The following is a 12,523-nucleotide window of genomic DNA, read 5'->3' on the forward strand; positions in this document are numbered from 1 at the left end:
TTATTTGACAAAAACAAATCCTTAGTCTAATAAAAATATTTCCATATTCTATTAAACAAAAAAAACAGTGCGAACAGATGGTCTTAAGTATGAGTTTGCATTTGTGTGCAACACAAAAGTTCCTGGACAGAGAACCTGAAAGTGAAACTGACCATAAGGAAAAGAGAAATTGACTTAATTGAATTTATGTTCCAGTACTCTCATGCTATGCTGAGCTTAGTAACGATATTGAGAGAATGTAGAGATGGAGAAAGTGAACAGCATAAATAGAGAACAGTAAACTGGATTTTAAAAATTCTTTCAGATTTAATAATCTAAGGTAGTGGTGGTAAGAGAGGTGTAGTTATTTGTTAGCACTGTTCATTTTTAAGGAAAAAGTCAGTGTTCCTGCAATCTGACCATAGGTAATCCTGATCTTTAGTAATATCAGTTTGCTGGTCAGGGACTACTTTTGTTTACTGGACTATTGTCACAATACTGTATCGCTCCATCAGAAATAAATACTATGTTTACTTCTCATGACACATGATACTTGGCACTTCATTGCACCTGTCTTCGAAGACTTTCACAGCTCTTTGTGAACCATTGCTTTGGAACCATTTTCTTCTCTCCCTGCACCAACACCCGTGTATTGTAAGTGGTGGCTTCCGTTTTGCTAATGTATCAATTGGAACGTGAAGGTTGTGACTCTCCGGTCACTCAGTGAGTCAGTAACTGAGTCCAGAATACAACCTGGGAGTCAAATTCGCAGCTAATATAAGTGGCATTTGAAGTCAGTGCAGCTGCAGCCACCTCTGCAGAACCTGGGGCTCCTGACTCCCAGCCTTACGCATGAACGCTGATACTGTCAGCTCAAATGGGGCTGTCTGGCTTTACTAACTTCAGTATTCTAATGTGCTGTGGCCATTTTGGAGCTTTCTTCATCAAATCATCCATTTAAGATGCTTACCTGGATGAGTGCGACGTTCTTTGTGCCATCATCCTGCCTCGTGGAAGGCTGGAATGGTAGGCAGGAATGGTGTCCCTAGCCTTTGTTTGCCAGAAGCTGGGAACGAGCAACAGTGGATCACTTGATGATTACCTGTTCTATTCATTCCGTCTGGGACACCTGGCACTGGCCGCTGTCGGAAGACAGGATACTAGGCTAGATGGACCTTTGGTCTGACCCAGTAGGGCCATTCTTATGTTCCTATGCTGGTTTATGACATCATCATTGTTTCACAGTAGCATGTGTTATGGAAACTTTAGAGACTTAATTGAGCCATGGAAGGAAGTGAAGAACCAGGTTACCTCTCTGCATATACAAAATGTCTGCTGTCCTATTAGAAAGGAAAATAGCCAAGCATATAAGTGGTTATATTAAAATATTTACCAGTTTGCCTTTAAACTCTTGATGTTCTGATGACAATGAAGTCAAAAGCTTATCTTCGTGATCCTGGAGATTTGGGGAATGCTTTAAATTTCAAGGTACAAATATGTAAGACAGTACTTCTCACATGGTAAGTACTATTTTCCTATTGTTTTGTTGGCATTGTATTGGGGTTTCAAGATTTTATTATGGATTGTGTTTTATAGTTTGGGGTTGGAGAAATTCAACTGGAATAACTTCTCTTTGTTGCAGAAGTTGTTTTAAAATCATTTTTCGGTTCTCCCTTTTGCTCCCTGAGAGTTTAAATTAAAATATTTTGTATCAAAGGGGGTTTCCTGTTGTTGGAGTTGAGTAGTTTAAAATGAGCTATGAAACATCTGTTATAGAAATAGGAACCCATGTGACGAACAAGGACTAACCTATTAATAGGTTGCATTTTCTTTAGCAGCGTTTCACTTCAAGTCCTTGTTCTTGGAGGATTTAATGTATGTGGGGAGTTAGTTCATGAAGATTCTGCTGCTGGAATTTCGGTAATAAGTAGGATGAACACTTATGAAGAATGACTTGCACTTGTTGGACTATTAACTGCCATTGACTTAGAAGTGGCTTATGAAATTGACTATGCAGAGATGAAGACCTTGGAAAACAGTTGTATCTGTGGGACATTAGCTTTTGGTTTCTATCTGCCTTTGTTGGCAGCTTCCCTTGAGACAGTTACCATCCCAGCGCAGCTGAAGTCAGCAGTGGCTAAGGTTTTGGTCAGTACCACATCCTGCAGTGTCACCTGTGGCCTGGGCTTCAAGGTGGAGGAGATATGTCAGATTGATCCGCATGGCAAAAGGAGTCATTGTATCTTCCGCAGGTCAGACTGCCTGACCAACTGGATCTGTGGGTTACTCCATTTCACTGTCCCCGTTGGCAAACCATTTGAGCTCAGCTGCCTGACTTCTGAGATGATTGGTGTTGGCAGTCAGGCCTTTATCTACACTTGGAGGCTTGCCAGAGGCATAATCACCACAAATGATCTGCTTTTCAAACCTTTCAAGACCCCAGGCTATGTCATTAAACTTTCCCCTGCCAAAGAATCTGATGCAGGGACTTACAGGTGTGATGTGCAGCTGATGAAGACATTCAAGCTCGTCAAGAGGATCTACTTTGGGCTTCGAGTGATCCCTAATGATTTAGTGGATCTGAACTTTCAGAAATCCTTGACTCTGGAACAGAAATTAGCAGCAAATGAAAAGGAAGCAAACCAACAGAATGCCACCAGTGTTGTAGTACAATGGCATCAGCAGCCTTGGCAAAGAAGGGCCTTGTTGGTGTTCCTGATAGGAATTGGAAGTGGGGTGGCAGGAGGTGTGTTGGTGGGCACAGTTCTCTACTTTTTGCTGGAGGCTCGCAGGAAAAACAGACCCACAGAGGAGTGAACTGCTTTTTAATGTGGTCTCTCCTGACAGAAGGATAGCTTATTGCAATACTTATGCTGTCTTAGTGGCAGTATTTCAAACTGATGTAGGTGTGTGTTTCTGATAAACTGAGATTTAACTATTAAAGCAATAAAATAATCTCTTATAATGTGCTTGCTTTTAGTTTCATAAGTCTGTGGTACGTCACCACAGGACTTCGGAACCAGGAACTCCTGAGTCTTAATGATAGCCCTGCTGCAGACTTGGGCAAGTTACTTAGAACCTACATTTTCAAAAAGGTCCATTAATTTTGGGTGTCCAACAGAGCCACCTAAGACTTGAACTTTAGGAGGGTATAGATGATTGTTGATAGAGTAGACTGCTCATTGCTCACCAGTTGCCATCCTGCTACCCTCTGACTAGTTCAGAACAGTATTTCCCTAGCTAGTATTGATTCCACTACTGGCTTTTGCAGCTAGTTTTCTGGGCTCCCTCTCCATACCTTAATTGTACTGCAGTAGTGCATATAGGTCCTGCCTGAGATTGGAGCTCCCTTGTGCTAGGTGCTGTGCAAACATGTAGTGAGACAATCATAGTACTGGAAGGGACCTCAAGAGGTCTTCTAGTCCAGTCCCCTACACTCAAGGCAGGACTAAGTATTATCTAGACCATCCCTGATAGATGTTTATCTAACCGACCCTTAAAAATCTTCAATGATGGAGATTCCACAACCTCCCTAGGCAATTTATTCCGGTGCTTAACTACCCTGACAGGAATTTTTTTCTAATGTCCAACCTAAACCACCCTTGCTCCAATTTAAGCCCATTGCTTCTTGTCCTATCTTCAGAGGTTAACAAGAACAAGAGACACTCCTCTTTGTAATGACCTTTTATGTAGTTGAAAACTGTTATCATGTCCCTCCTCAGTCTTCTCTTCTCCAGACTAAAAAAAATCCTATTTTTTCAATCTTCCCTTATAGGTCATGTCTTCTAGACCCTCAGTTCAATCATTTTTGTGCATTGTCTACCTTATCGCATTGCCCCAGTGATGAACTTCGTTGCTGGGTCTCCACTGCCTTTTCTGTGGGTGCGTATGCGCTCTCTTCCCCACTGGACCTTGGACAGTTCTAAACCCCAATCATGCAACAGTTTGAAGCCACTCAAGCTTCCTTTGCAGGCCAGAATGGGGAGGCTGCAAGCATTAGCTGGCACAACCATAATTTTCATCTAAGTTGGCACATGTACCGGGACCCAACCACTTCAGAGTATGGATAAGTCCTCCTTCAGCCATTCAGAAACCAGTTTATTCTTAAGGATTTTTTTTTTTAAAGGATTCAGTGCTCTTATGAATCTGCTGATGTCACTTTCCCTGTGTTGAGAGAATAAATCACGTAGCAATCAACAGTAGGGAACAGTGCCCCACTGGCAGTGAGATCCACAGAGGTCTTTTCTCACTCTAGTCTCTGTCTCTGGTTTACTGGGCCTTTCACTCTGTGAAAGAAATTAGGAAAGCAGAAAAATCTACAGTACATCTAATTCAGGGAAAAATTATGACAAGCTTTAGTACTGACATTTGAAATGTATTATGCAAATCCCCATGGTTACTTCTTTACAAAAATGTGATATTTTATGGCAGAAGGGGATGAATACAAAAGTAAACAAGTTCTCTGCAGAGCATCTTCGAAAAAGCCAGTATGAAATATATTATGTTTAAATACACAGGGCTGTGTCTTCAGCTAGTGGAAACTGGCACAGCTCCTTTGACTTCTGTACCTTAATTGCTAGTCATTGAGAGTGCGCATGCTGCAACCTCTTTGAAAAGTCAATTTGATTATATGGTTATAATAAATGACTGTCCGTTACTACTTTGTTTCAATTTCCAGAGCAAATTCCTACTTACTCCACAGATGTATTTGCAACAGTGTTTCTTCAGTTTAAAGGACTTCTCAGAAAAATAGGGCTAGAACCCAAGCTCTGGAAAATAAAAACTGTATTACCATGCTTGGGGAACAATAGGTGCGAGGTTTCTTTGATGTACTTGCAGCATTTCCTTTCTTGTGCTGGCCCTGAAAACTGGCCTTGTGGGACTACGGAAGGTCAAGGATTTATCCATAGTCCTCCAGGGTAGTGAGGAAAGTAAGATCTGTGAGTTGCTACCACTTGGCTATATAAATGAATGCAAATGCAGAGGAATTCAGGGTCACCACTGGGGGTAGATATGAGGTGCAAATGAAGGCAAGGAAGATTTAGGCTGAGTACCAGGAAAACTTTCTTTTCTGTGATGTCCATATTGTGATATAATCTCCTGTGAGAAGTCTCCAAATCCCTGTCACTTATAGATAACGTACTGTAGGGAGAAAAGTCCTGCACTGGCAGAAGGGAGAGGGAGACTAGACGCCTCTTCTGTATCTGTTTTCTAATAGTCCAGGGATGTGCATGTGTGCCAGTGTTACTGAGAATTCAGTGTACTCTCTTGGCTTCCTGCAGGGGGTCAGTGGTACGTGGAGCTGGTCACAAACCTGTGTTTCACATTTTGCTGAGCCCTGTCGGATGTCCACTCTGGAAAGAGACATTGGAGCTCTACACTGTGGTGACTGACAACAAAGGGCTATACATTGTCCTGCCATCTAGAGATTTGGTCCCATGGGATAGAAGCTCCTGGATAGTGATCCAGTTGTCCAAGACTCTCCTGCTTCTCCTCTTCATCAGCTTCTTCTGACTCAGCTCAATAATACTAAGATCTCTTCTGTGCTCAGTCCCTGTTCTGTCATCTTCCTTCAGCTGCTCCATCCGGCTTTGCACCATGAGCTCCTTTCTTTGTTTCTGCTGCTTGGACAAGAGCAAGTGTTGCCTCCTCTCAGCCTTGTTCCAGTACTTCCCAGTCTTCAGCTCGCTCAAGGCATCGTCATCTGTTGTCATTCCACTGCGTTCCTCCATGATCCTCAGTGCCCTGTCCTTTAGCAGCTGACTCTTCTGCTGTTTATTCAACAGTTGTCTGCTCCTTTTGCATGTCAGGCTCCACCTGTTCCCCTCATCTAGTTTGCCCTGGATGCCTTTGCTGCATTGATGTGAGAGCATTGGTGGACTAGGCTGGTTGCTTAAGCCCTCTACAGAGGCGTCTTCCTGCACTAGGTTCATATAGCTCACGTAACGGCGTGCATGATACGGAATCACAAGTGCTTTTGGTCCAGTAGCAATGTTCTCGGGTGTAAGAGAAACTGGTTCTGGCTCCTTCTGCCCTTCTGTTGATTTATCCACATTTGCTTGTTTTCTGACTCCATTCACTGCATTCTGAGGACGAAGTCCAGCTTTGTGGTTTGTCCCTTTTTCTTCGCTCATGGCGCTGTCTCCAACCAGTGGAGGGCAGTCTGCATGAGACTGGCCCAAAGGATACTTAGCAAGCCATTGGTCTTGCAGTGAGGATTGCTCAGACCCCTCCTCCTGAGCTTCTGAAGCATGTGGTGTTCTTTGGTCTTGATTAAGAGTCTTAAACAACTGATATTGGTGGCATTTTCTTTCCAAGATTTCTTGAAATCTCCTGTACTCTTCTGGGCTTACACCATAGAAACTGGAATCACTTAACTCCTCGTAGGTTAAGAACTCCTCAGTAGCTAGCTCACTACTTGCACGTGTCCCGCCCGCACGGTGATCTGCCCTCTCCCTCTTCTGGACATAGGGGAGTTCAGCATCCATATCGGGTCCTGAATTCTCATCCAGCTGGGTGCTTCCATCGGTACAGCCAACCCCACTGTCCCAGTCATGGGGGAGCAGAAATGTCTGCTCTCCTCCCTTTTCATCCTCCTCATCTTCCTCTTCTGTCTAAAAATGAACACACACACACAGTTTTTAGTTTTTCCTAATGCAGTTTTCCTACCCAGCTATGCAGGAGTCCCTAAGCCAGCTATCAAGAAATGGAAACACAGCACTCAGTAAGCTACTACAGATGGATTGCAATGCATTGCAGACTTCATGGGAGTGGAACATTTTCCCATCTAATGCATTACATCAAAGGCAGATTATAATAACTGGCTGAATAGGGAAATGCAGGATTAATGGAGTCTTGTAGCAAATTATATTTTAATTTGCCTCCTCACTCGCTTCCATGTTATCTTCCTTGCTTCTCACTGAGCAGAATATTGTTAAACTCCAGGGAGATGCTCTGAGGCATTTTTATTGAGACTTGCTTTGGAAATACATTGCAATGCAAACACATTCAAATCCCAACCCTCTACACAGCTCTACCAGTACCTTTCAGTCCTAACCTACAACACCTTTCTATTGCAGGCATGGACGGACCTCTACTGAGCAGAGGTTGACCAAACCATAAACCACAGCACACTGGACAAATATGGGATCAAATTTCATTCCTGCCTCAACCCAGGGCTTAGCACCGTCCTTCAGAAGTTCAAGAGTTGCCCGTCACCCTCTTCAGTCCCCATGTTTGCTGTATAAATACGTTTGGGCCTGTGCTTACCAAGCTCAAGCAGATGCTGTAGTTATCTTTAGGGGTGGTATGACAGCTGCTGAAGCTCAGCTCCTTTTGACGAACGAGGGCCAGTTCCTGAAAGAGAGAGAAACAAAATGTTACATGTACAGAGAATGTTATGTCTAATTTAGCAGCCCTGACTCAGGGTAAGGCTGAGGTGGCTGAATAAGATTTTCAGAGCCTGACTGCTCCAGTTCCCTTCCTCCCCAGCCCAGGAGAGGAGTCTGATTTGATTCCATTATTAATTAGTATTTATATTAGCATAGTGCCTAGGAGCCTCTCTATATACAAAGGCAAATATGAAGAGGGAGAAATGCTACCTTGTAGTCCAACTCTTCTTCGTTTTCCACGTCACGAGGTGCAGTCGGCAGGTAACCAAGTTCATTGTCATCATTCTGATCTTGGGGCAGCAAGTAATTGTAGCAGGACCTGCGGGGAGTGTTAAATAAAAGACAGACAGTGATCCCCTAGGAGGATGGGTGTGGCCTATGAATCTGAAAGCTTTCCTTTTAAATGTCATACACTCAGGCAGCGGTAGTGGCTTGCTCTTATGGTGTGATTGGCCAAAACTGAACGGGCAGGGCAAGAGCTAGATTGGGCTATACTCAAGTTACAGGATGTCGCCCATTAGAAATCCACTCAGGTTGACAGGAACCAAAAATGAGTGAGCAGTCTGTGTGGGAAGCTTGCATTGTTGATAGCCGTGTGACGCACAAATCTCTCCGGAAGTAGCACTTCAGTAAGAATGGGCTTTGTGTAAATCAACACAGCATTTACTAAGCCTAAAAGGATTCAGATGGGGGAAATATTGGTCTTTCAGCTATCGGTTAACTTGTGAATAACCAGTGCTGGGCCGTCCATATTCATAGTGCTCACTGCAGGATCTTTAATCACAGGATAGTGCAGTTGTGGACCCAGCGAACCTTGTGGCAAGGCTACTACAGTGGGAAGGCCAAGGAAAGCATGAAGAGCTTTTCCAAAGCATTCACCAACTTGCTGAGGCATGGGGAGTCTAAGAGTAAGATTCATATGTCTATTGCAAAGCTGTTCAGGGCAGGTCCAGAGGTGAGAGGTGGACAATTATCCCATCTTTGCTTCGTGGAAGACCCCCAAGCAAGGCCATGCACATACCTGCCAAGGAAGAGATTAAAACCCGATGGGGTGAAATCCTCCCTGTGTGGGCACTGCTCCTCCCACCAGCTGGAATCCGTCTGGGTTGCAGCATCGGATGTTTGGGGCGGTTTGTGGGAGGACTTCTCTCTCTGCACCTCCAGCGTGATTTGGTCATCTGTGCTCTGAAGTATTTCTAGTGCCTCCTGCAGGGCAACACTGGAGATGTCCTTCCCATTGACCTGGTGGAGGTTTACGAAATGAAATGTTAAACGTCTACTTTAGCAAGTAATATTCTGTAAGTGAAACATGTTTCAAATTTGTCAGTAACTAAGCCCATCCTCCCTGCCACGGGCTGTTCCCCATCTCAAAGCAGTACTGGCTGCTATTTCTCCTATGGCGTCACTATTCAGAATTTATCTGTTTCTAGGGGGCATAGAAATCTATCCCATTTTAAGAAGAAGATCACTGATGGTAAGGCTTTTAACAGCTGCCCTATTCTACTGCAGAAGTAGCGAATGAAGTGATCCCTATGTATCTGTAAAATGCTTTTTACTGAATATATTATAACAATAAGAATAAGGGGTTGTCTACACCTAGTCGTGCACTGATTTAGTTAAACTGGTGAAAACTCCTCTTTGGACGCTATTCTTTTCAAAACAGACTTCTTTTGGTCTAGCTTCAATCTGTTCCTAATTTTTTTTAAACAAAACTGCAATAGGCCTGTTTTAAACGGAGGTAAACATGTCCACACTGCAGCAGCTTTTGCAATGATTTAACATGACATCTCCAGTTAAACCAGCACAACTCTGCATATGCACAAGTCCTTAGATTCCTGTTTCTCACTGCTCCCAGAATTCTTATCATCCAACGCACAGGTCTGCTCTTGCCACGGTTTTTGATGAGCAGCATTTTAGTGGCCTTAGTGTTAAACTCCGACAAACTGCTTGTTTGTCTGCTTGCACTGGTACTCACAAGTGCAATCCAAAGCACTGCCGTGATGGTTGCCTTTGCAACTGATGCAACGCATATCCCAGGACGTACAAAGGTCTCTCACCCACCCTTTTTCTTATATGCAATACACAAGAAGGCAGATCTTTAATGGAGAGGAGCAAGAGGGGCTTTGTAACTCAGATTCCCTCTCTGAAATCTCCTGCCACAAGGGGAGGAGGTTGCTGCCAGCAATCCCATTGCATGAGCTTTGCTTTTCATAATGCACTGTGCATCAACTGAAGGAACAGGGTGAGTCCAACTCTGGTCATGTTTGGGGCAGGCTGCCTCTCAGTGCCCAAAGAGTGGGGGCAAACTCATGCTCAAGTTGTACGCTAACAGTTAAACCAGCAAAGAATTTGCTATCCCATCTGGACAGGTCTCCCTGCCCTTTGCAACCTACATACAGAGCTTATGTGCTATGGTGATGGTGACTTTAGACTTTGAGGGGACAGACCAAACCATTGTCTTATTCCCAGGTGGAGGAGGTCTCATGGTGGGAAAGGGAGAATAATGGCACTTTTGCCTCTCAATAGCAACTGAATGTCTCAATTGCTTTACAAAGGCATTCCCATTTTAGAGATGGAATAACTGAGGTCTAGGTATGTGAAAGCCAACATTTTCCAAAAGTGTCCACTAATTGTGGGTGCCCAGATTTGGGCATGATGGTTCTGATTTTTCAGATGGGATGAGTCTATGATTCACCTTGAGCAGCCAGTGTGTTAATTGTGATTTGCCCTGTCTCACTAGAGATCTAAAATATGCTAGTTAAAATATGTTGGCTAACATAGTCCAGCAGACTTGCTGGGAGGAAGATCCCAGAGTCTGTACTGAGGTGGAGGCATAGTCTGACCTCTCTGAACAGATCCAAAATGGATGAAGTCCTGAAGGATGCTGGCACTGTCTAATCTTTATCCATCTCTGCATTTGTTAATCCTCTTTCCTGTTATGCATGTGTATCATGCCCATTCATACAAGTAGGCCATCCCAGCTCTACATGGCTGCACTGCAGGAGAAAAAACATTTTCTGCCCCTAACTTATAGTGCACTAAAAAAAAAAATCCTCTTTCCCATTGTTATCTAAATCCCCCTTCCCCCTGCTGATGCCATCTGCCCGTCTCGTTCTCTCTCTCTCTTTCTCATGCACGGGCAGAGCTGGGTGAGCTGCTGCTGTCTAAACTCAACTCTTGTTACGCGGATTCCTGGCAGGAGGCCCTTGCAGCACAAATGTCAGGTCCCTGCCAATGGTCCTGATAATTAGGAAACAATTATCTTTGCCCATTCTAAAATCAGCCAGATTGCATGCAGGAAGGAAGTCAAATTTGCTAATGGCATTACCGTGTGCATAACAGAGTAATGGGGCAGAGGCAGCTGTTTAAATCCCTGTTTGCTATTGAAGTTTATCTACATTGAATAACCAGATTGCCTTAACTTCTGGAATTTTGATGGTGATGAAGAGGAAAATAAACCCCATATGCTGCTTATAGAGCAGAGATGTGGCTGGTTAAGGTCGCTGAGCTTTTTGAGGTCACTGCTGATCCTTCTCTGTTTGTCACTCCAGTACTCCACCCATTTGAACTAAGGTCATCAAAGAGAAGAAAATACTGTGACAAATCTGTGGCCATCTAGGGTTTTATGGATCCCTCTGTCCCTGCACATCACAGCTGCTCAGAACTTCCAGGAGGCAGTGGAGATAGAATTGGCTCTTTCTTTTCCAAAAAAACCCCTAGGCTTTTACCACTTGAGCCTAAGGAGAATCTCTGTTCACCATTTACAGGATTTATGACACAGATGAGCAGTTATGATTCCATCCAGTAGAGGGCAGTGGTATACGAGGCAACATTCTATAGATTTTGTATTCTATGTGGTAAAGAGAGTGTTTCACACTATCTCTTGATTTTGGTTCTCCTGAACCACAAAAATAGAGTAATTCATCTGCTTAGTGGAGAAATTGATTGGGTGTTTTTATATGCTTGCTATCTATCACAAGAGCTCTTGTTCTTTCACTTGTTCCTGCATCGTGTGTTTTACCTTGAACACTTCCCTCAACTGCTAGAATAAATGAAACAATCCAGCTTGAAGAATACTGCACTTGTGTGTCACATTTCTTCAGACATCTCAAAGCAAGTTACAAAATAATCATGAATACTGTGAGAGCAGCAACTGTGCGGATGCTACTAGGTGCTCTATCGACAGCTCATGGACAGCCTTGAGGATTGATTGTGCAAACCCTTAGCTCTCGGTGATTTCAGGGAGTCCAGGGGGGGGAAAGTGTGACATATGCTCTTGAGTGCTTACATGAATACATAGAATGTCAACTGGCTAAAGTGCATATAAGTGTACCCCTGCCCTGTAGGGGAAAGGACCATAGCTGCCCAGTTATGTGTCACACGTGCTCTCCTGATAATGAAGATTCTCCTTTCACTCAAGTAGTAGGAGTCTGGTCTCTTGGAAAAGCAGGGGGATAAGTTTAGTCTCTGCTGCCCTCAGTGCCAAATGGCCAAGGTGTACAGCGGTGAAATCAGTTGGGAGGCTTGCAGGGTCTGGTGTGGTACGTTAGAACTTTGTTTTAGAGAGGGGGAGAGAATGTTGGCTGGTGGGGATGCTCGGATAATTGGAGTTTAGGCAAATCGGAACATCTTAAATAGCATGAGTACACTGGGTAGCTGTTACAATTGTAGTACTTGCCAGCACTTTCCCCTTATACTTAGAAAAGGAAATAACTATCTGAAATAACTGACTGACTTTTATGGCGACTTCTGTGGATTAATTAACTTCTGAATTTATTTATACTCTTCTAGTAATCACAGTTTATATGTGAGGAAGCCTTGTACATAAAGAAGTATAGGTGGTAAGAAATATCATTTTACTCCCCTTATCACATTGGTCTTAGATATTACGAAAACCATAGTGGATCTAGCACTGCAGCATTTATTCTAAGCAGTAATATCTATATGAACTGTGTTAAATATACTGAATTAAACAGATTATTCATGTCTTAGTTATTACAGCAGCAATTGTACAGTTGATATGCTGTGAGTATGCAGCAAATTAAATACCAAATATGTAAATAACATAAATCTATTATTACAAAGTGACTATACATTTTTCCACTTAGTTCAGTCAATTTTTAATTTTGCTCCTCTGATTTGATCAAGGTCTC

The 12,523-nt window shown here is 43.3% G+C and overlaps 2 protein-coding genes and 1 long non-coding RNA gene across 3 annotated transcripts in view; 2 read left to right on the forward strand and 1 right to left on the reverse strand.

The window, feature by feature from the left end:
• The window catches only part of RBBP5 (RB binding protein 5, histone lysine methyltransferase complex subunit), a 77,553-nt gene that overhangs the window by 18,755 nt on the left and 46,275 nt on the right, over window positions 1-12,523 (forward strand). The window lies entirely within an intron of this gene.
• Window positions 1,999-2,814, forward strand: TMEM81 (transmembrane protein 81; the record flags this gene model as incomplete). The annotated part of the gene is made up of 1 exon (XM_084611539.1): window positions 1,999-2,814. The coding sequence occupies one exon, from the start codon at window positions 1,999-2,001 to the stop codon at window positions 2,794-2,796; it is 798 nt and encodes a 265-aa protein (XP_084467665.1). The 3' UTR covers window positions 2,797-2,814.
• LOC311511197 lies at window positions 6,471-7,665 on the reverse strand. Its single transcript, XR_014709211.1, has 3 exons — window positions 7,581-7,665; window positions 7,249-7,335; window positions 6,471-6,593 (listed from the first exon to the last, which is right to left on the reverse strand). It is a non-coding gene; the product is annotated as an uncharacterized lncRNA (long non-coding RNA).

Source organism: Lepidochelys olivacea, assembly GCF_965140295.1.
Source record: "Lepidochelys olivacea isolate rLepOli2 genome assembly, chromosome: 21".
Lineage (NCBI taxonomy): Eukaryota > Metazoa > Chordata > Testudines > Cheloniidae > Lepidochelys > Lepidochelys olivacea.